This window comes from Oreochromis aureus, linkage group 15 (assembly GCF_013358895.1).
Source record: "Oreochromis aureus strain Israel breed Guangdong linkage group 15, ZZ_aureus, whole genome shotgun sequence".
Taxonomy (NCBI): domain Eukaryota; kingdom Metazoa; phylum Chordata; class Actinopteri; order Cichliformes; family Cichlidae; genus Oreochromis; species Oreochromis aureus.
In genome coordinates this window covers 32,632,447-32,657,315 of record NC_052956.1, presented here as the reverse complement: position 1 = coordinate 32,657,315, position 24,869 = coordinate 32,632,447, and the positions used below count along the sequence as shown (strand labels likewise).

General features: G+C 39.9%; 1 protein-coding gene across 1 annotated transcript; it reads right to left on the bottom strand.

Moving 5' to 3' along the window:
* Window positions 1-932: 932 nt before the first annotated feature.
* On the bottom strand, window positions 933-23,666 carry slc35f1 (solute carrier family 35 member F1). The gene is made up of 8 exons (XM_031741673.2): window positions 23,483-23,666; window positions 20,439-20,614; window positions 14,437-14,564; window positions 12,051-12,210; window positions 11,652-11,808; window positions 9,826-9,878; window positions 6,393-6,547; window positions 933-1,943 (listed from the first exon to the last, which is right to left on the bottom strand). The coding sequence occupies exons 1-8, from the start codon at window positions 23,569-23,571 to the stop codon at window positions 1,710-1,712; spliced, it is 1,152 nt and encodes a 383-aa protein (XP_031597533.1). The 5' UTR covers window positions 23,572-23,666; the 3' UTR covers window positions 933-1,709.
* Between the last annotated feature and the right edge of the window lie 1,203 nt (window positions 23,667-24,869).

Genomic DNA, 24,869 nt, shown 5'->3' with positions numbered 1-24,869 from the left:
TTGAGGGGAAAGGGGAGTCAGTCCCTTTCTCCCTAATTGGAGAAAATTCAGTTAGAAGCAGTGACTCGAAAACCCTCAAACGTCTTCTTGACTCCAGTCCCACTCAGTAAATGATGAGCAGAGAAATCCAAATAATTGTATTCCAGTAGATACGTGCAGTGGTTGGGATTTGGCTATTCCCCTGCCGCTCCTCGCTTCAACTATTTCCACTGCAGATCCCACAGATCAGTCACCCATCCGCTCATCAGCTTGAAACAAGGAATAATAACAGTTTGCCTTCTCTGCTCAGCACTTTTACACTTCCACATAACTACATCCAAGCATGTTCCTGGCATCCTTGGACACATGTTACATTTTCTCATTCGGTTTAAATCTAAATTATTTTTCAATGATTAATCTTTAGCTTAACAACTTACAACTATTTTTCACACAGGACCAGTAGGATTGGATATTTTTATTCCTCAACAAATAAAGTCATCATTTAAATTGCTATTTGTATTTACTTCAGTTCAATTCAATTCGATTATTTGAAATGAATCATCTGTCATGTACACCACTAGAGTACACTGAAAAAAATAACCTGCGAGATTAATGTAAAAAAAATATGTACATCGGTTGCACGCAATTAAGTTATGTTTTGTCAACCTTAGTTTTTTATGTTCCAGCTGCATACAATTTTTTTGTAACATGAACATGATTTTTTCATTCCTGTCAAATATTTCTAGAAACTTCTTGTTTATTGGACATTAACTGGTTATGTAAAATGGTTATGAGTAAAATGAATCCTTTTATGTTAATTATATTTGACTACCATGTGTTAGATTGACAAGATGATTGAACCGTGTTCAATAAATAAAACTAAGTTAAGGTTGATCTCACTGTATGTACTGTACATTTTGTTTACAATCAAAGCAACAAGCAAAACGTTTTTGAACAATGACCTGTATTTTTCAAAACAGTATACAGCTGTAACAGCAGTCCAGATGATGCATGAGTCATCTGAATGCATCTCTTGAAAAACATTCCAAAATGTACCTCACAAACATCTGCTGGATCCTGAATTCAACATTCTAGGGCATATGACAAAGTTAACATTGAATTTGAAATCTCTTTCACGTCTCACTAATACTTACACTGCGGAAAACAGGGCATTAGAATATAGTTATCCTTCTTTCAGCCTGTAAACAATCAGATCCTACAGAGAATCCTTCTTATAATATACAATGAGCACTTATTTTTGTAAATTTATTGAGCTTCTTTCTTTGAAATAAGAGCAATATTGGGCAGACCATAGTTTACATCCATACAATATCATTTTGCAAATATTAGAAGAAATACGTGATAACATAAAAATGACAATACCATCTCTTTACATCATCATATACAGCGACTATAGTCTATGCACAGTCTTTGATGACAGTGAACTTAACGCACATTGCTATGTGTTTAAATTACATTCTGGTCAGTCATTTTTCAGTACATACAATATGTAGCTATATGAATTTGTGTTAACTTGATTACTGTGAGCATGGAGACATCCTCCATCCAGACCATAAAATGAAAAGCTTGACTTACCTGGGTAATACCAACTATCCTGCTTACCAGACTGGGCAAAGCCTAGCACTATTCATTTGTATACAAGGGAAACCTGGGGGTTGCACCTGACTCACAAGTTTATCAGGCTAATGCACTTAACTCTGTCCCAGTTCTCAGGCTACTTGAACAGGAAACTCGTCTCCTTGCTCAGGGCTCAGGGTAGTGTAGATGACAGAGGGCTCCAAGACTCTAGGGCAAAGTGGAGGTGGTTCATATGGTGTTTGATTGTCTTTGTTTCTGAATTGCTTGTAGACTCGTGGGTCCTGGACCACATAGGTTGACGAGGAGGAGTAAAAAACCAGGCCCAAGATAATGATGAAGAATGATAACAGATAGAGGCCCGAGAACTGCAATACAGAGACAGAGCTATCATGTAACCTTCAATATATATATTGAAACAGTCATTTCTGCAAAAGGATTCCCGACCAAGTATTGAGTGCATAACTGAACATAATTATTTGGAGGTTGACTTTTTTTGTATTCAAAACACTTTTCTTTTATTGGTTGGATGTAATATGCTAATTTTTTGAGATAGGAATTTTGGGTCCCTGATCAATTTAATAATTGATCAGCATATTGATGTACCCTGCCTTACAGAAAACTGGTTAAATGAATCAACACCCGTGAGTTATACTAGCTCAGAATCCTCAAAGCACAGGACGAGGAGGAGGAGCGGCAGCCGCAATATTCCACTCCTGCTTATTAATCAACCAAAGACCCAGACAGAGTTTTAATTCATTTAAAAGCCTGATGCTCATAGACTCAATTGGCTTCTCTCAAAATTTAAAAGAACCCACCCACCATTTTAATCACACTCTAGATCTTGTTTTAACATATTGCATAGAAACTTTACATTTAAAAGTGTTTAAAAGTGTTTCCTGAAAACCCTCTCTTGTCTGATCATTTCCTAATAACACTTAAATTTAGATTAATGGATTACACAGCAGTAGGGGAATATCAGAGTAGATGTCTTTTTGAAAGTCTGGTAAGTACAGAAAGAATTCCTCCACCGTTCTCTTCAATGTTATATACCAACACAGAGAACAGCTAGCTAAATTCTACTCCCACACAGGTCGATTATCTTGTTAATAATGTTACATCTTTGGTCAGTATGTCCCTGGATACTCTGGCTCCTCTGAAAAAGAAAACTTGGCTCTGTTGAGCTTTAACATTAACTACTAATAACTAGTAATGACTTCATGAATTTTTTCACTTCAATTCAATTTTCAATTCAGTTCAATTCAATTCACTTTTGTTTATAGAGCACCAAATAACAAGAACAGTTGCCTCAAGGCGCAAATAAAATATTACCCATTAGAGAAAAAATTATTCATAGCCATTTCCATTTCCATACAGCTATTTTCAATACTATTTGGACTATTTCTTTCTTACTCTTTTTTTTTTCAGTTTCATTAGTTTCATTAGTTTCATTAAATACTTTCTCCAAACCATCAATATATCTATTATACCCAATTCCTACAAGATTGCACAAAGAAGTCATACCACTGATTAAGGTTTTAATTTTAAATTTGAACAATCTATCCCTATTACTGAGTTACGTAATAGGGATAGATCCAACTATCTTATTATTATTATTATAGGCCAATTTCCATCCTATCTTTTATCTTAAAAATTCTTGAAAGTGTATTGGTAAAACAGAAAACAGATCCTCTGCAGAAAAATGGCTTATTTGAAGTTTCAGTCAGGTTTTAGAACTCATTACAGTACAGAAACAGCTTTAGTGAAGGTTACAGATGATCTTCTTGTGGCCTGTAACAGTGGACTCATGTCTTTGCTTCTTCTAGTAGACCTCAGTGCAATGTTCAACACTGTCAACTGTAATATTGTATTACAGAGATTAGAGCATGTCATAGGTATTGAAATTCTGCGCTGGAGTCATTTGAATCATATCTGCCTGAGGACTATGGAAAAAAGAATCTTCCCATTGAATTTTTTTTGTGTTTTCCTTCCTCTGGGCAACTAAAAGTGGCCACCAAAACAACATGACATATCAATGGAAAGCATAGGATGTCCTCTATTTAGTACATCAGTACTTAGTAAGGTACACTACAGGTCAAAAGGTTTAGAACACCCCAATTTTTCCAGTTATTTATTACAATTCAAGTCGTTAAATTCTAATGAATAGCTTGAATTGGTACAAAGGTAAGTGGTGAACTGCCATAGGTTAAAAAAAGGTAAGGTTACCAAAAACTGAAAGATAATGTTTATTTCAGAATTATACAAAAAGGCCTTTTTCAGGGAACACAAAATGGGTTAACAATTTAAAGCTGTTCTGCAGCAATATAGGTTTTCGTCAAGCCTTGAAAGCTGTTCGTACTAATTCCTACAGCTGTTCCAACTTTTCACTCTGAACACTCTGACAGGAAAAGATCTGACAGACCCAAAGCCACAACTGATAAACCACAACGGAAAAAAGAACAAGATGGTAAGCTTGAAAACATGGAATGGCCAGCACAATCTCCAGACCTAAACCCCATCCAGCTGGACAGAAGAGTGAAAGCAAAGTAACCTACAAGTACCACACATTTATGGGAACTTGTGCAACAGATATGGGAAGAACTTTCTGACGAATATTTGATTTCTATTGTAGAAAGAATGCCACGGGTGTGTTCAGCTGTTATATCTGCAAGGGTGGCTACTTTCATGAGTCAAAAGTTTAGAATACATTTTGGTCTCTAAATTCTTGGTTTCTTTTTTAACTCCAATTGCTTATTTGTACTGTGCTTTCATTTCAGAGTGCAATCAGACATTAAGCTGGATCATTTTCAATAAAAAACTGAAAAAATTGACTGGTAGTGTAGCTCAAGTAAGTCAAAAGATTTAGACCAAAATCAGACCCCATCTTATCTTAAATGGTATGGTACCTCATAGTACCATATCACCCCTACAGCTCCATTCACTCTCACACTGCAGGCTTACTTGTTGTTCCTAGGGTATTTAAAAGTAGAATGGGAGGCAGAGCCTTCTTTCAGGCCCCTCTTCTGTGAAACTACCTCCCAGCTTGGATTTGGAAGACAGACACAATCTCTAATTTTAAGATAAGGCTAAAGACTTTCCTTTTTGACAAAGCTTATAGTCAGGCCTGGACCAGGTATCCCTGAATCCTCCCTTAGTTATTGTGCCATAGGCCCAGTATTTCTCCTTCTCTCAACCCTTGTCAGTCACTATGTGTTTATACACCACTCTGCATTTAAGCGTTATTATTCATCTCTGGCTCCCTTCCACAGCATTTTTTTGTCCTGTCTTTCTCATCTCACCCCCTACAAGTTGCAGCAGATGACCTTCCTGAGCTTGATTCTGGTGAAAGTTTCTTTCTGGAGGTTAAAAGCTTTTCTTTCCACTGCCACCACAGTGCTTGCTCATAGGAGGTCATCTGATTGTTGGGATTTTCTCTACATTATTGTAGGGTCTTTACTTTAAAATATTAAGCACCTCAAGGCAACTGCTGTTGTGATTTGGTGCTATATAAATAATACTGAATTGAATTGAAATATGGTGTGGGGTTGTTTTTCAGGAAGTGAGCTTAGCCCCTTAGTTCAAAGGAACTCTTAATAGTTGAGCATACCAAGACATTTTGGACAATTTCATGCTCCACACTGTGTATTTGGGATCATTCTCTTGCTTATACATCCACCTTCATTTTATCATCATCATCCTGGTAGATGGCAGCAGCTTTCTATCAAGATTGTCTCAGTACATGTTTTCTTCCATTATATGAAGCATACCAATGCTGTATGCTGAAAAACAGCCCCACATCATGATGTTCCCACCTCAAAACTTCGGTGTTGAGATGGTGTTTTGGGGCCATATGCAATGTCTTGACTTCTTTTCGTGTGTGGATTGTCTGGGTTGTTACTGACATCTGGTGATATTTCATGTCAATAGCAAGATTAAAAATATATTTACTAAGAACATACATGAAGCGTTCAATACTTATTTTACCCGCTGTACTGTGCTAAAACAATCATCTGACAATGAACTCTAATGTTTTAATGGTTTCAAGGCATTATTTAAGCATTTCAGCTCCCAGTTTTGTGATTAACTGTTTTCCCTGCTAGTGGGCATGGTTAATGGCAACTAAGCTATTGGTAGTTTCATATATGCCAGCAAGCTACAACTTAATTAAATGTTGCATAGACACCGTCAGTTACGGGACTTCCAATAAAAATTTACTATATTTTGTTTGTTTGTTTGTTTTTCTAAGGCTGTCAGAAAGCAGTTTCCAGAACATCTGCTCAGTTTAAACTCTTAGGTGGCATTTTAAAATATGCTTTGACACATTTTTTACAACACCTCTCAAGTTCTCAGCTTTGAAGACACATTTCTCATTATAGCAACACCGAATACAGTAAAGATCCATCCCTTGTATTACTTCTGGAACCTGTGTGTATGTCCTTGTAAGTCAAGCTATTGCTTCCCAGTTCTATATAATCCATACTCACCTGCTGGCCATGTCACCAAACCCACTCACCCTCCACCATCAGACCTGTGCCACCTGCCTGCCAGCATAGCTCTTGCCTTTTTTGTGTTCACCTCATCCATTCTTAACTTTATATCACTTTTTATAAACAAAAAAAAAAATCTAAGTGCAACAAGTATCATTAGCATTTTCATAAGTCACAACAGTGTAAATCATTTATACCACAATGCAGTAAAGTTATTTTAGTTTTAATCAACTAAATCAATTAGTCTAGTCAAACTAAAGAGTGCTTTACTGTATATATATCTTTTAAACTGCACATCATCAAATAAATGATTCCTGGCAGTTTGATTACCTTGTAGTGAAAGAGAAAGAGGCCACAGAAGAGACTGTAAAGGTCAGCTGTGAGCAGAGACAGATTGACTGAGGTGGCACTAGTCCTCTTCATCACAACAGGCATGAAGCTGTAAAGGCCAAACATGAAGGCACTGAAACCAACATAAAGAAGACCTGTGAACACACAAAGAGGTAACGTTTTTAATAGGATTTATTTTTATTTCATTATAAAGTGCTCAAATACAGTAGAGAAGCTCTATGCAAGAACCAGTCTATGTGCCATTTACCATAAAAGTGGTTATTGTGATCTTATGGATCATGCTATGAGTTATTGCTAACTTTTCATTCCCAACCTACACTGTAGAGATGCAGGAAAACACATTTGTGTACCATAAATTTTTACATACTGAGGCGTAGTCACAAGCCCTTTTCTCCAGACCAAACCAAGGCAAAAAAACTTATAGGATTTCCTAACACATTTTGTGTCTTTTTGTAAGTGAACAGGGTACTTCTCCAATACTTTTCATTTTAGTTCAGTTGTATTTATATTGAACCAAATCACAACAACAGGTGCCTCAATGTGATCTATATTGACATTCTAGCCTGATTCTACCAGAGGTTTCTTTCTATTAAAAAGGAGTTTTTCCTTCCCAGAGTCACCAAGTGCTTGCTTATACGGGGTTGTCTAATTTTTTACGTGTTCTCTCTAATACTGTGTGATCTTTATCTTACAACGAAGTGCCTTGAGGGACTGTTGTTGTAAATAGTCTCTATACACATATACAGTTGAACTGAACTAACTTGAATGTGATTCCTGCCACTTTGACCAAGATCCATGTGAGCAGATCTAAGAATGAGAGGTTTCAGGGGTTTTGCCTCCTCTTTTATGGCTGATGTGCTCACCCTGCTACCTACCATCAAAATACCATCTTGTGTGACTAGAAAGGGCTAGAAATGCCACTGGAAAGGGCTACCTTATAATGCAAGCATGTAGCTTGGAAATTTCTTCTCAGAAGCCCATCCCTTGATAAAGCACACTAGCTCCATTTCTGACTCTACTTACAGAAGGGGACTGAAGAGCGTGCAAATCTTTGAAGTCTCATTTGTGAGAAAGCTTGAGAAAGTCTGAGAAAGTTTGAGAAACAAATGCTTTGACTTTTTATCCTTGAGTGATGGTTTCCCATGTTTTCCTAAGTGACGAGCTTCATTACATACTTCAATACGAGGACCCATGAGCTTGGAAGTGTGAGTAAATGCATCAACTGCATCTTCATTGACTTCTAGGTCAATACAGAGAAGCTGTAGGTCAGCATCTCTGTATCTGTTGCAGAAGTTCCCATAAATGTGTGCCACTTGTAGGTTGCTTTGCTTTCACTCTTCTTACTCTTCACTCTTACTCTTACTCTTCACTCTTCTCGTCCAGTTCATCCCAAACCAGCTCGATGGGGTTTAATTCTGGAGACGGAGCTCGCCATTCCATGTTTTCAAGCTTACTATGTTGTTCTTGTTTGCTGAGGTAGTTCTGGCATAGCTTGGACTTATGTTTTGGGTCATTATCTTGCTGTAGGATGAACTCCTGACCAACTAAGAGCATACCAGAGGATATTGCATGGTGCTGCAGAATGCAGTAGTAGCTGTTTTGGTTCTCACTCTGTACAAGTCACCGACCCTGGATCCAGCAATAGAAGGATCCCCAGACCATCTCACTCCTCCGCCATGTTTGACAGTTGATTCCACTCACTGTGGAACCATCCTTTTAGAAAGATCCTACATAATGAACTGAAGATTTCAAATTTTGATTCATCAGTCCATAATACCTTCTTCCAGTCTTCAGTAGTCCAATGGTGTTGTTTCATGGCCCAGGCAAGCCTTTTTGTCTTATTCTGACTTCTTAGCAATGGCTTTCCTGCTGCAACTCGTCCTGTCAAACCTGCAGCTCAAAGTCTTCTCTTCACAGTTAAAACTGAGACTTGCTTACTACAACCACTATTAAGCTGTGCTTGAAGCTGTTGTCCTGTGAGCCGCCTATCACGCAAGCTGTTAACTCTCAGAAACGTGTCCTCTGATTCAGTTGTGGCTATAGGTCTGCCAGACCTCTTCCTGTCAGTGTTTGTTTCTGAGTGCCTTTTGATGGTGAAGGAAACTGACACCTTGACATTCTTCACAGTTTCTCTGTAGGAAAGACCTACATTTTAAGTGTTATGATGGTCTGTCTCTCTTCCATTGGTAATTGCCTTTTTCTCGTTGTAGCAACACACTAATTTCTGCAGTACAATACTGTTCAAGTGATGTTCACGAGGGTATAGTACAATGACTGTAGAAAACATGGACGACCTAATAGCACCCCAAAAATGAACTAAAATCCTTAGCTAGCTAGCTAAGATAGCTAAGATTAGCACTCAGCTGTTGGGGAAACTCGTTTTGTACAGTTTGTTTAGCTAATCTGTGCAGGTGAATGAATTTAGCCTGGCTAAAGACATCAAGAGAAAAGTCACCAAGCTGCTCAGTCACTAACTAACTAACTACCATTACTGTACTTGTAATATGAGTATTATACTGTAAGAGCAACAGGCTGGACTCTCCTTCAGCTCCTCTGCAGAGCTGATTAATAAATATGTGCAAATAGCATGTTTTCTGTCTCTGTAAGGACAGTAACACCAATTTTTTTAGAAGGGGTTGTAAGTAATCAAGAAAAGTTGGAACACCTGGAATTATCAGTTTTGGGTAACCTTACGTTTTTGTTTTTGTTTTTTAAACGTCTGGCACCACTTTGTATCATTTCAAGCTATTCATTGAACTTGAACAACTTGAACTGCAATAAATAACTGGAAAAATAGGGGTGTTCTACAACTTTTGACCGGTAGTGTATTACTACAAATGAAAATTAGCCTCATGTTAGTGCTCATGTTACTAATATGAATTATCCCTTTCATTTCATTCACAATAGAACACTGAAAACATATCAAATTTATAAAGTGAGAAAATATCCTTTTTAAAGAAAAATATTAGCTAATTTTGAATTTGATGGTAGCAACCAACAAAAGACTGTAAGTGGCACAAAAAAAGAAACAACATTTTGAAGCTTGTCAGGAGTTTTCCTGTAATGCAACGCAGGTCAGAATAATGACACTCAGATTAGGTTAACTGTTAAAAGATCCAAACTCCAATAAGACGGCAAGAAATTCCACAAATGAACCCTGACAACCATTTCAGGTGACTACATCATGAAGCTCATTGAGAGAAGGCCAAGGGTTTGCAGCGCTGTCAACAAAGCAAAGGGGGGGTATTTTCAGGTATCTAAAACAAAGCACATGATGGAGGATAAAGAGTGTAGGAAAGTGAGACCAAAAAGCTTCTCCGTGCTTACATTATAATAAAGTAACATTATTTCTGTGTGTGTGTGTGTGTGTGTGTGTGTGTGTGTGTGTGTGTGTGTGTGTGTTCAGAGTCACCTATCTGCCAGTTCCAGGATACTCTTAGAAGCTCTTTGTGTTCCATGATAGCCCTGCAACAAAGCATACACAGAGATTTAATAGCACTGGCTTATTTTTACAGAACCAGAGTTCCATTAGGGTCTTGGTGCTTGGTGCACAGTGGACAAAGAATGTTTATTCTAGTTTAGTATGGCCAAAACCACTTTCAGTGGTCCCAAAAAGTTGATTCTGTTCATCTGGACGTAACATAACAATTTGCATATTAATGATCAAGAAACTGACCTCATGGCCCATTGTTCGCCAGTGGTGCTAGTTTCAGTCATTATACAAATGTACTCATTATACAGTTGGAGAAACCTGCAGTCAGCAGAGACTGAAGAAGTCATTTGGATGAGTGACGAAATGTTTCTCCCACTGAAAACACTACGTCCAAATGAACAGAATCAACCTTTTGGGATTTCCTTACCTGGATGATTGAGCATGCATCAAGACATTTTTAGTGGTGTTTTGCTTTTTGTGTAAAGGTTCAAATTGCAGATAAATGGGGTGTCTGTAGCTATAGAGCAGGTCATCTACATACCAACTGGAAGGTTGGTGGTTTGATTCCTGGCTGCTCTATTGTGCATGCCATATGTATTTGGGAAGATGCTAACCCCAAGTTGCTCTCTCCAATGCATATACTGGAGTATGAATGTTAGACAGAAAGCACTTACTTAGAAAAAGCATAGAAAAAAAGTGCTTGTTATCAGGTTTATATTGTTGATTGTCATTTATGCTTAGAAATATTTAACCATATATGCTTAGAGGTGTATAATCGAGTGTGTAGTGATAGGATGTGTGATCTTTAGTAGTCTGCAAAGGCATTGTGTGCATTCCAGAGTGCTCTGGCATTCACACCCACATCCTGGGAGCATGGGAGAGGTCGTACCTTCTCTTATTGTTTTATGGTAGGATAAACGTATCTATGTCAGTTTTAGTCTAAGTGCCTTTTGTTTAGATGAACTGTTTGACTTCCAGACCAGCAGGTTTAGGGAAGTCTTTATGGGGTCACACTCTGACCCCACACACACACACACACACACACATACTTACACAACGCACAGGCAAGGTACTCTTTGTTTGTATGTATACGTCATATGTTAATGAACCTATGTATATTCATGTAACCTCAATAAAAGAGCAGTGTTACGGGGGAGCGGACGAGAGTCTGACGGAGGTCAAGTGGGTGGAACGACACTTGGCTCCAGGCAGATCTCACTCATGCGTGAGTAACACAAAGAACTTTGCCTACTTGTGTCTTGCTTTTGCTGTGTAGTAAATTGTCCTTAACGTTCCAGCGAATAGGTTTATGCTACAAACCTATCACTTGTGTGAATGAGTGAATAAGTTAAGTTGTATAAACTGGTTTGAGTGCTCAGGTAGAGTAAAAAAGTTCTATATAAGAACGAGTCCATGTGCCTCAAAGTTTTAGATTTAATTTCCTGGTGAAAATTTGACTAAAATACCTGGTAGGAATGAGTGGAAAGGCCAAAGTTACATTCAGACAGTGTTCTTCTTACATCCTCTGACCATTTGTACCTGTAATGTACCTGTATTATCATTATGCATTAATACTTAATTTTTTAAAGGTAAAATGTATTCTCTTAAAGGCTAATAACAAATGCTGTAAAATACACATAGTTCAGTTAAAAGTACAATATGTCTAAAATTTGATTAAATTTAAAATTCAATTTAGAATTTAAAGAAAATTATATCAAAACTGTGCTAAATATACCTAGCTTGTTACTTATTAAATTTTGACCACTTGCATTTATGAAGCATTTTTCTCCTCCACACAAACTCACAGCTGAATGCCGCTGAAGAAGGATCCAAATAGCCCCAACATGCCCAGGAATTCTACACGACTCAAGTTCTTTACAATAAACTCTTCGCATACATTGGATATTCCGTACAGCATAGCTCCTCCCAGAACTAGCAGATTCCCAAACAGTTTCTGCTCTCCTGGAAAGATTCAGGAAGAAAGAGAGGAGGAATCAACACTCACAAATGATCAAGAGACCCCAACAAACTGACAGCACCCACACATGCATGCACCCTTAGTGGGCCACAATAATGCATTGTTTATCATATCAAATTACCAGTGGATCTGGGCCTTGATGAGCTGCGTGCAATCAAATGTAAGTTTGTTGAGTGTCATGTTTTAAGTATTTATGTGTACTTGACAGTGTGTACTTGGTACTTGCCAAGGCCTTGCTGTCGACCAAGAAGGATGTCAGCTCCTACCATACAGCCAATGCCAAGCAAACATAGACCTGTCCCGACAAAATGGACAGTCTTGTATCTCACTAGGAGAAAGAACCAGGACAGCAGCAATACCACTGGGATGACAAAACAGTCTAAGAGCTGAGAGAAAGAATAGTGCACAGAGAAAAAAATAAACGTGTTGATGATTTCTTTTTCGTTCAAACTGGAAGTGTTGTTTCATTCTAATCAGACTTATCTTTTTGTTACTGTTGACAAGTGACTACATTAATGTGTATTCTAAACAATGTAATAAGTGATTTCAGTAGACTTCCTAGTGGTCTGTCAATGCAGATTAGATCCACATCATTGTCAGAGGATACCAATTTAATGTTTAAGAGACCCAAAGATTAATAATCGAATCGAATAGAACAGAACAGAACAGCCCTTTATTGTCATTCTACATGTACAATGAAATTGTGGGTGACCCACACAAACTGTGCAGGAATATAATATAAATAGTAAGACTGCAGGAATAATTATTCATCCATCCATCCATCCATCCATCTTCTTCCACTTATTCGGATCTGGGTCGCGGGCACAGCAGCCTAAGCAGAGAAGTGTCATGGTCCATTTGAGCAGCTGGGTGTAGCTGGTGTGGATCCCTGCCTCCTGTAACCACCTTGGGGTTGGCCTACCATTCTCTCAACTGGGCAGCGCACCTGGACTTAATTCTGGACAATCAATGGAGGGTATTTATGGCCAGCTTCACTGTCGCCTCACCGCTAGTTCATCAACCCACCTAAGCTGGTAACAGGCTCAAGGGCTAAGCTCAAGATCCAAGTTCCTTGTGTGCTTACTCTGTCGTCTTCTCTCCTAGCTCTACTAGGAAGATGTACCAGTGGAATTAAGGAGGTCCTCAAAGTATTCCTTCCACTCCCCGAGAATGTTCTCAGTTGAAGTCATGAGTGCATTGAGTATTTCTTCTTCAGTCACCTTTCTCACTCACTATGTGTTAATAGACCTCTCTGCATTGAATCATGCTTGTTATTATCTCTGGCTCTCTTCCACAGCATGTCTTTTTTCCTGTCTTCCTTCTCTCTCCAGAACCAGTCGCTGTTAGGATGCCTGGGTCGTTGACCCAGGGCTTTTGAGTTTATTATATTATTTATCATTTCTAGTCTTTGGGTTTCTTAGAGTTCTGTCTTATGGTTTATGTCTCTGTGTTCTATAGTTGCTCTGTCTCCCCTGTCGGCTGTATCCCCGTGTTATGTTTCCTGTTTTACTTTGAAAGTCCGTGTTTCATGTTAGTGTATCTGGTTTTGCTTTCTTTGTCTCGTTAGTCCTGATTTGCCCCAGCTGTGTTTCCCTCCTGTTGCCCATTCCCTGATTGCTCCCTCTATGTATTTAAGCCCTGTGTTTCAGTTTGTCATTGTCGCGATCTACCCTTATCTTGCTGTGTGTTTTGTCTACATAAGTGTATTTTGTATTCTTAGTTTTGTTACACTTTTGAGTTCAGCATTAAAGCTGTTTTGAGTTCACGTCTGTCTCCGTAGTCTGCACTTTGGGTCCTTTTCCTGTCTGCACACAGCCTACACCTAACAGTCGCGGCAGATGGACGCCCCTCCCTGAGCCTGGTTCTGCTGGAGGTTTCTTCCTGTTAAAAGGGTGTTTTTCCTTCCCACTGTCGCCAAAGTGCTTGTTCATAGAAGGTCATATGATTGTTGGGTTTTTCCCTGTATGCATTATTGTAGGATCTAACTTACAATATAAAACACCTTGAAGCGACTGGTGCTGTAAAAATAAAATTGAATTGAATTGAACTGAACTGAAGTCGGCAGTGCTCCACTCGCACTATACACAGTGCAGGTAGAGCACCACTTTCCCCTCCTGAGTCACATAAACATATCACAATAAATATCGTGTATCAGGAGAGGGCCAAAAAAATCACCCAGCCCTACTTTATTCTATACACTTTAAGCACTTTACATACCTTGCTTCCTGTGCTAATTTAAATTCACTTATTACATTTCTAAGACATGCATGTCTTTGAAATGTGAGAGGAAGCCAGAGTAACTAAATTCTGAACTGCAAATCCCACATATCCAACCAAGGACCTGCTTGCTCTGATGCAGCAACACCTAGCATGGCACCACAATCCCATTCACTGGCAAAGCAGAAGTCAAGGTATCCTGATTCTTCAATGATGCTACCTTTTCCATAATGGAACCCGAGAGCTTTTTCCTTTAAAAAAAACATGAACAAACTTTGTACCATAAACATCAACATTATTTTGTCAGACTTAACAAAAGCTCAATGGGTACTATGAGGACAGCTGGCTTTGATGTAATGTCTGCACACATGCACAGAAGCCTCACACATACTAACCTGTATACTGGACAGTGTAGTGTACTGGTAAGCCCTAAGGACCAAATAGTTGGCCTCAATGTCTATGACACCCAGAATCATGTATTTCCACCAGCGCTGCATTAGAATGGCCAGCAGGTTCCCTTCCCCTGGTGAGAAACATAGAAAGGGACAAAAGGAAAGAATCTCACATTAGTATTCCAAACATAGGGACAAGATGATTCACTCCATTACAGCACATGTCCACACACACACTCACACACACAATTGTGTTTTCATATCTTAGTGGGGACATGCGACAAAATGCTTTCCCTAGCATCTTACCCTAACCATCAAACATGAATGAATAACCCTAACTGCTTAGGCTAAACCTAACCACAAATGTATTATTACCCTGATTCTAAAACCACATTTTGAGTCTCAAAAAGCCTTCAAACTCCTGGGAACAGGCATTTTGTCCCCACAAGTTTAGGAATATTCCAATTTTTAGTCCCCACAAAGATATATAAACATTGTACACACACACACAAACAGAGTCACAAATGTCCTATTTAGTCATCTTGCAACACAGAAGTTTGCAATAAGTGACAGTGAGTCTTTCACATCAATGTGAAAGATCAACAGGACCCTAAGAGTCTTCATCAGGGACTCAATGGGGATGTGGCAGACAACACTGGAAGCCAACTTCAAAGCCATGGCACAAGTCACCATCAAGTGCGGGATCTACCAAGGCTCTGTCCCCACTGCTGTTTTGCATAGGCCTAAACCCCCGTCAGTGAGGTCATTAACAACACTGGCTACAGATACCGACTACGGAATGGAGCAGTTGTCAGCCACCTCCTGTACATGGATGACATCAAGCTGTATGCCAAGAGTGAACAAGACATCGATTCACTGATCCACACCACCAGGATATACAGCAAGGACATCGGAATGTAGTTCGGACTGGAGTAGTGTAGTCAGATGATAACAAAGAGAGGGAAGGTAGTCAGAACTGAGGGGATCGAACTACAAGAAGGCAACATTGCAGACACAGAGGACAGCTACAAGTACCTGGGGATCCCACAGGCAAATGGAACCATGAAGAAGCCGCTAGGAAAACTGGAACCACCAAGTACCTGCAGAGGGTCAGGCAACTCCTGAAGAGTAAGCTGAACGGCAAGAATAAGATCCGGGCTATCAACACCTACGCCCTGCCCGTGATCAAGTACCCTGCTGGGATAATATGTTGGCCAAAGGAGGAGATAGAAGCCACTGACATCAAGACAAGGAAGCTCCTTATCATGCACAGGGGGTCCAGCACCCTGAGACTGGGGAGTGGTGAGTGTCAGCCCCACAGTCCAGGATGAGACAACAAACATCCCTGAATACATCAGTGCTCAGTGAATACCTCGGGCAGCAGAAACCCGAGGAAGAGGAGGAACCATCATGGAAGGACAGGCCCCTGCACGATATGTACCACTGGCAGATAGAAGAGGTGGCTGACATCCAGAAATCCCACAAGTGGCTGGCCAAAGCTGGACTGAAAGACACCACAGAGGCACTAATCATGGAAGCACAGGAACAAGCTCTGAGCACAAGATCCATAGAGGCTGGGGTCTATCACACCAGGCAAGACCCCAGATGCAGGCTGTGTAAAGATGTCCCTGAGACAATCCAGGACATAACAGCAAGGTGCAAGATGCTAGCTGGCAGGGCATACATGGAACGCCATAACCAAGTGGCCGGCATAGTATACAGAAACATCTGTGCTGAATATGGCCCGGAAGTCCCAAGGTCAAAATGGGAAACACCCCCATAGGTGGTGGAGAATGACCGAGCTAAGATCCTATGGGACTTCCAGATACAGATGGACAAAATGGTGGTAGATAACCAACCGGATATAGTGTTGGACAAACAGAAGAAGACGGCCGTAGTGATAGATGTAGCTATACGGAATGACAGCAACATCAGGAAGAAGGAAAAGTACCAAGGGCTCAGAGAAGAGAAGAGCTCGAGAAGATGTGGAGGTTGAGGGTAACAGTGCTTCCAGTGGTATTCGGAGTGCTCGATGCAGGGACTCCCAAGCTAGATGAGTGGCTCCAGCAGATCCCAGGAACAACATCGGATATCTCCGTCCAGAAGAGCAGAGTCCTAGGAACAGCTAAGATACTGCGCTAGGGTTGGGCGATTGGACAGATATATTGACTATCGACGATAGGCTGAGCCATCGGGCGATTTATTCATTTGTTTGCCCATGAGTAAGTTTGCTAATAATGATGGAGCTAATAGAAGCAGTCAACAGAAAAAAAAAAAATAGCGCTGCTTTAACAGCACCCTCTTTCATCTGCGAGCAAATGCACCCTCCTCAGACTGCCCAAATGCTTGTTGATGGAGCTGCAGAAGCTGGTGATTGCCTAGCACAATCAGCCGGATGCTGGACACGTACATGCTCATGCAAGATAGTCATGTTTGAGTACTTTGCTCACACATACATCTGCACAAGCAGCAAACCGCTTTGGTTACATCCTTAGGTTTACCTTTTTCATCTGCTTTAAAGCCAAAGAAATCCCAAATTTGCGACTTTATATTTTTTAGTGCTGTCAGCGTTAACATGCCGTCATCACAACTAACGCAATTAACAGTTAACCCATCTGGAGTGCAGACTGAGTCAAAATCCCTGAAATATCTCTGTCAACGTATTTCGGGCAGTTTGTCCAAAGTTCGTTCATTCTGCGCTCCAGATGGGTTGAGCGCATTAAAAATTGTAATCGTGTTAATCGTGATGACTGTGTTAACGCCGCATTAACGCGTTAACGCTGATAGCCCTAATTTTTGGGGGAAATTAGTTCATCCATGTTTGGACTGTTATAAATGCGCAAATCAGTCTGTGCATGATTACATTGCTCCGCCCATCAAAAATTCTGCGCATGCGCAAATATATATCACCCATGGTCGAATATTGGACTGACTATTGTTGGTTGGAAAATTTTTACATATCGCCCAACCATATACTGTTCAGGACCCTCAAGCTCCCAGGCCTCTGGTAGAGGACCCAAGCTTGAAGGACAGAACGGCAGCAGAGAGGGCTGGGACTGGAAAGAGAGACCTTGCATATTAGCTTTCTTTCATTGGGTCATTGTGAAATTCAAAATTGCGTTCAATGAGGTTTTTAAGATAACATAGGCCTGTTTGGTATAATTTATTGGATTGGATCATTCTGAAGAAACAAGACATACTGGTAATTTAACGGTTTATTCAAATGTCAAACAGAGGCCTCATTAGCGTGTGTCTGCGTAGCAAACTCTACATCTTGTCCACACCTTGACCTAACTGTCTACCTAGAAGCCAAATAGAAAAATCCTAACCTTCTTTTCTTCAACAAAATCTTGTAAAAAAAACCAAAAAAAAACCCCATGAGCTCTATGAACCCTTCCAATCTTACTTCAGAACACACCAAAGCAATGAGACTGCTCTCATCAAAATAACTAATGTCCACTCTCATTGGAGTGGACTCTAACCACTAACCTCTAACTCAACATCCTCATCCTCCTGGACCTTTCTCTAGTGAAGATTACAAATGATCTTCTTATGGCCTCTGACAGTGGACTCATCTCTGTGTTTGTCCTGCTAGACCTTAGTGCTGCGTTTGATACTGTTGATCATAATATCCTATTAGAGCGATTAGAACATGCTGTAGGTATTACAGGTACTGCGCTGCAGTGGTTTGTATCATATCTATCTAATAGACTCCAATTTGTTCAAGTAAATGGAGAGTCCTCTTCACACACTAAGGTCAATTATGGTGTTCCACAGGGTTCAGTGCTAGGACCAATTCTATTTACATTATACATGCTTCCCCTAGGCAGCATCATTAGAAGACATAGCATAAATTTTCACTGCTATGCAGATGACACGCAGCTCTATCTATCCATGAAGCCAGGTAACACACACCAATTAGTTAAACTGCAGGAATGTCTTAAAGACATAAAGACCTGGATGGCCGCTAACTTTCTGCTTCTTAATTCAGATAAAACTGAGGTTATTGTACTCGGCCTTGAAAATCTTAGAAATATGGTATCTAACCAGATTCTTACTCTGGATGGCATTACCTTGGCCTCCAGTAATGCTGTGAGGAACCTTGGAGTCATTTTGACCAGGACATGTCCTTTAACGCACATATTAAACAAATATGTAAGACTGCTTTCTTCCATTTGTGCAACATCTCTAAAATTAGAAATATCCTGTCTCAGAGTGATGCTGAAAACTAGTTCATGCCTTCATTACTTCCAGGCTGGACTACTGTAATTCTTTATTATCAGGATGTCCTAAAACTCCCTGAAAAGTCTTCAGCTAATCCAAAATGCTGCAGCAAGAGTACTGACAGGGACTAGGAAGAGAGAACATATTTCTCCTGTTTTGGCTTCCCTTCATTGGCTTCCTGTTAAATCCAGAATTGAATTCAAAATCCTGCTCCTCACATACAAGGTCTTAAATAATCAGGCCCCATCTTATCTTAATGACCTTGTGGTACCATATCACCCTATTAGAGCACTTCGCTCTCACTCTGCAGGCCTATACTTGTTGTTCCTAGAGTATTTAAAAGTAGAATGGGAGGGAGAGCCTTCAGTTTTCAGGCCCCTCTTCTGTGGAACCAGCTTCCAGTTTGGATTCGGGAGACAGACACTATCTCTACTTTCAAGATTAGGCTTAAAACTTTCCTTTTGCTAAAGCATATAGTTAGGGCTGGACCAGGTGACCCTGAATCCTCCCTTAGTTATGCTGCAATAGACGTAGGCTGCCGGGATTCCCATGATGCATTGAGTTTTCCTTTCCAGCCACTCACTATGTGTTAATAGACCCTCTGCATCGAATCATATCTGTTATTAATCTCTGTCTCTCTTCCACAGCATGTCTTTCATCCTGTTTTCCTTCTTCACCCCAACCGGTCGCAGCAGATGGCCGCCTCCCTGAGCCTGGTTCTGCCGGAGGTTTCTTCCTGTTAAAGGAGTTTTTCCTTCCCACTGTCGCCAAAGTGCTTGCTCATAGGGGGTCATATGATATGATTGTTGGGGTTTTCTCTGTATTTATTATTGTGCGATCTATTGTACAATATAAAGCACCTTGAGGCGACTTTTGTTGTGATTTGGCGCTATATAAATAAAATTGAATTGAATTGAATTGAATTGAACACCAGTTTCTCATCTAACCAACTGGTGCTGTACTCTCTTGTTTTCAATCCTACCTGTCCAACACACAATAGTTTGTGAATAGTAAATGGACATATAGCTCTTTTCTACTCTATCTCAGCACTCAAAGCACTTTATACAAGTGCTTTCTAACTAACATTAACACACATTCATACTTTGATGAATGCATCAGAGTGCAACTTGGGGTTAGTATCTTGCCCAAGGATATTTAGGTTGCAGACTGGAGGGTTTGAACAACCAATTAGCAGGTGACCTGCTCTACCACCTGAGCTACAGCCACCCAGTCTGTTCCACGTGTACTCCAGTTAACCAAGAAGTTTCTGTGCTTGGACCCCTGCTCTTCACCATTCATATGCTGGTCCGATCATCTGCCGCCATGCTCTCTGCTTCCATTCATGTGATGAAGATGTACAGGTTGATCTCAGCACTCTATTACTCTATTACACTTCTTAGGTTTTCCCTCTTTTTGCCTTGTCTTACATTTGTGAGTTTCAGCCCCAAAATAAAGGCTCGATTTTTGTTCAAGTTTAGTTTTGGCTTCTCGTCTGTATCTGCACCTGGGTCCTCCTCACACACTCCACACGGTCTGCCTCCACAGGCCGTTACAATATTAACATAAAAACAAAACATAACAAACATAAACAAGCCTGATGGTACTCAAACTGAACTTGAATTAAAAGCCAATGCAAAAAAGACTGTATAGACTCTGGTATTCATTGACATAGACAGTTGCCTCATCTCACCTGCCTTATCCTTATTATTATCATTCTTATTATAATTAGATAGCAAGATTGCTAGTTTTATGCACTCACATATCTTAGTTTGTGGCTTTACCTTGCTTGACTGCCAACGTGGTGGTGTACACCAGAAACAGCAGGATGTAGTTGAGGAAGCTCTGAAAGATTGGGGTGTTAGCATGAAAGTCATTCGCCAGGTACTTGCTGGTCAGACCTAAAGCGCAAATTAATAAGGACAGGACCTGACCCAGGGCCAAGGTCACCAGCAGGTCCCTGTGGAGAACAGCACACATGGACAAAAAGTCAGTTTTATCACTGAGCATGAATGGCAAGGATTATTATAATCATAAGGCAATAATATAGTCTAACGTTCTCTGCTTGTTACATCATTCTCTTTCATATGAGATGACTTATAAAATTAAATACCTGAAATCATATTTACTAATGCAATACCAGTTTTTGGCCACCAGGAGTACTTGAATGTACCAAGAAGCACACAGTGACCTACAATATTTTGCCAAAAGTATTCACTTGTCTGCCTTCACAAGCATGTGAACTTTTTTTTTTTAAAAACCTGTCCTGCAGTCAGTATTGTGATCTGAGTGCACGGTGGTGCCGAACACATTTTGGTTTTGCAAGAACAGCTACACAGAATCCCTATAGGCTCCTCTTGTTCATGTGAATCTTTCTGTTTATTTATTTGTTTATTTTTGTGTTATTTCAGATATTATATGTGGAATAGTACGACGATGTCTAAGGCAAGATGGGCAAGACACCAAAAAAATAAAAAATACAAGAGGTGGGGGGTAGAAACAAATAGACAAAAACAGACAAAATAGTTTGTTTGAAACAAACAAGAAATCCTTTCACTGGAGCTTCTAAAAACAACCCCAGACCATAATCCCCAGTTTACACCATCCACTGCATCCAGTGCTTTGTATTGTACTTAGTGATGTCATGCTTAGATGTAGCTGCTTGGCCATGGAGACCTATTCCATCAAATCTGCCTAGGTGATTGATTTCATACATCGGTGGTCACAGAAGTGATTAGAATTCCAGAAATTAATGATTTGAATGGGTGAGTGAAAACTTTTGGCAGTATAGTGTATATCCTTTTATGTGTTGAACTTTTTAGCAATTTCCTATTTGCATACCAAAAAGTTACAGAGTAACATATTGTAGCCTTGCACTTACGATCAGAGATGGGCAGTAATGCGTTACTTGTAACTTGTTACTTGTACTGTAATCTGATTACTTTTTTCAAGTAACAAGTAAAGTAAGGGATTACTACTGCAAAAAAATTAATGAGATTACTGTCGCTTTCTCGTAAGCATGCGGCGTTACTGCGTTACTAAACTGTGATTTTGTTTGTGAGAGTGTCTCATGACAGTGACATATGAGCGCGCAACGTCGGTGGCAGCAACATATGGCGTTATGTCGATCAACAATGGATAATATGGAGTGCGGGAGAGAGTACGACCATGCAGCGTTTACAGTTTGGAAGTACTGACAGTACTTTGAGTTTGAATCCATAAAAAGTGACAAAAACATTAGCGTCAACTGTACACTCTGCGTGGGAAGAAAACTTCTTTCTACAGCGAAAATTAAACTTCATATCTGAGCAAGTACCTAGCACGCTGCCACAGAGAAACCCCCTGATCCCCCCACTGACATGACCGCTGTGGCACCGCGCAAACCACCGGCCCCACTCCTGCTAAACAGGTGAAAATAGATTTAAGAGCGACAGGACTTAGTGGCGCTGAATCTTTGATTTCTATTTGAAAGAGTGTAAACAAAAACAATTATATGGATTATACAAAAAAACAGAATTGGGCTGAAAGATCTATTCCTTTATTACGTATTCAGGTTGTGTATCATGTTTTTAAAAAGTAACTAAGTAATAAAGTAACTAATTGCTTTGAAAATAAGTAATCAGTAAAGTAACTGGATTACTTCCTTGAGAAGTAATCAGTAATAGGTAACTAATTAATATTTTCAAGTAACTTGACCAAAACTGCTTACAATAGTGTTTGTGTTCCATTGTAATGAATATTAGGTAAGCAATTATTCATTATGCATTTAGCTTCACTTTAACTGATAAAGCAAAATGATCATCCACTGATATCTTACTGTTTGTGTCTGATAAGGTTGTCCGCTGTTGGAATGACAGAATGACAGAGAGTGAATCAAAATAGTACAAAGAAGGCAGCTAAAGATTGAAACTTACCATAAAGCTATGTAAAACTGAAATGGTCCTCCTCCACCAAGACACAAATAACTATTTGTGCAATAATTACCAAGAGGATGTTGATTGAACTTGGTGGAGATGTGGGACATGTTAAAAGGAAGAACCTATTGGACCTATTCGATTACTTTCCGCATCTTGCAAAATAAGGGTCAACTTAACACTTTCTGTAGGTTACTACAAGTGACTCTTTTCACTTTGTCACGTTGTTTTCAGAGCTGAAACGTTGATGTGATGCACATATAAATTCGAGCTAGTTTAAGCTAATAGACAACACCAATATAGGAGAAATATGCTCTCTCTTTCTAGTCCCTGTCAGTACTCTCGCTGCAGCATTTTGGATTAACTGAAGGCTTTCCAGGGAGTTTTTAGGACATCCTAAAAATAACGAATTACAGTAATCATGCCTAAAAATAATAAATCCATCTACTTGTTTTTCAGCGTTACTGTGAACAAGGATATTTATCATTTTGGAGATGTTGCGAAAATGGAAGCGAGCAGTCCTACATATTGGTATTGGTAGGCATGTAGTAGGCAAATACAAAGGGAGTTTGAAGGATGCAGTGAGTGAGGCCAATGAGTAAAGGTGACGGAGGCTTTAGCAGACACGGGGACTGGACAGCAGCAATTTAGCGGACAGATAAACGCAGCACGGCAGCAGACACCGACCCAACACAACTTGTCTAGCCCTGGACACCAATATAAAACTAAATGTATTATAAATGTATTAACGGTCCTTCTCGAATGCTTTGCCCTCCACACACACAGCTCTTTGCATGATGCTACGATGACATCTGTTGCTCACTATGCAGCAGGATCTGACGGGTGTGATGGCCAGCTTGTGTTTGGAGCGCAGAGTGAATGTAAATTGTTCAGCGCCATCACCATCATCTTACCTCGTCAAGACCTTTCTGATCCGCTGGTAGAGGCTTGCGGTGCCCGTATCTCTGGGAACACCCTCTACTGTCGACACAAAAGAAATCATTTTTTTTTTTACCGAGCGTGCGGATATCAGCGCATTGTGCTCGGAGGAGTAGGAGGAGAAGGAGGGGCGTCGGCAGAGAAGCTGCGGAGCTACTGGTCTCCGTCCCGCGGGCAGCAGTGCACAGGTTGCGATGCACTTCGCAGGTAATACAAAAGCAACGACGCTGTTTCTACTTCTGATTTTAGAAGTAGAAAATTAGAGATCATCCAGAAGCTGACCTCTAATTTGATGACCTCTAACTGCATAAATCTTTTTAAGATTCATTAAAAACTTATTGGTGTGTGTCATCTGTCTTTGTGGACAGATAGAGCTTTTTATCAGCATACTAATGAAAATATGCCTTCTAATAAGGTAAGCGTGTATAATGTAAATTGAATTGGTCCTGACATGGGACCCTGTGGAATTCCATAATTAGCCTTAGTGTGTGAAGACGACTCTCCATTTCCGTGATCAAATTAGAGTCTATTAAATGATTCAAACAAGTGCAGCCCGGTACCTTTTAATGCCTACAGCATGCGCTAATCGCTGTAATAAAATGTGATCAACAGTATCATCACTGCACAGAGGTCTTGCAGGACAAGCAGAGATGAGTCCACAAGATCATTTGTAACCTTCACTAAAGCTGTTTCTATACTGAATGTAACCCTAGAGAGTTACTAAGGGTTTTAGTGTATTATGAACAGAGATGGGCAGTAATGAATAATCTGATTACTTTTTTTAAGTAATGGGATTACTTTCTCAGAGAAGTAATTACTATTTTCAAGTAACGCCCAACACTGATTATGAGTGAGGTTAAAATGTTGCATTCATTATCAAGTTTTATGAAGTAAAATTACTGTGATGAGAAATAATGAAATAGCAGGTGTCTATGATGTCCAGATTGACTGTGAAGTATTCATTGACGAGCCAGTCCAAGCCACTCCTCCAGGATTCTTTGATGATTGGTCTGAGAAGAAAATTGTGTAGTTTGGCATAGCTCAGCTTCCTTAAGAATGGCTTCTTGGCAGCGACCATTTCACATGAGGATTCGAAAACATATGTGTCGTGTCAATTCCTTGTAGATTTTTCTGTTTCTATATCTTAAGGACATGGCAATAAGTGCCTTGAGATGACTGTTGTGATTTGGTGAAATAATAAAACTAAAATGCAAAGAATGCTAATATGCCATTTTCAGTTAAAAGCTTTTTTGATGCAAAAATACTATTTGATGCCCATCAGAATTTCACCTTTGGCATTTTTCATAGCTGGGTTTATGCTCGATTCAATGGTCTATGCTAAATGACTTTAAACAACAACAA

Bases quoted from the DNA above. Each gene is read 5' to 3' on its own strand.
- slc35f1 (XM_031741673.2), bottom strand. From the start codon at position 23,571: ATGATTTCTTTTGTGTCGACAGTAGAGGGTGTTCCCAGAGATACGGGC. The intron at 9,879-11,651 runs GTGAGTTTGTGT...GCTTTGTTGCAG, and splicing joins TTCTTCAGCGGCATTCAGCT to GGCTATCATGGAACACAAAG. The intron at 1,944-6,392 runs GTAATCAAACTG...TCTGTATTGCAG, and splicing joins TCTTTCTCTTTCACTACAAG to TTCTCGGGCCTCTATCTGTT.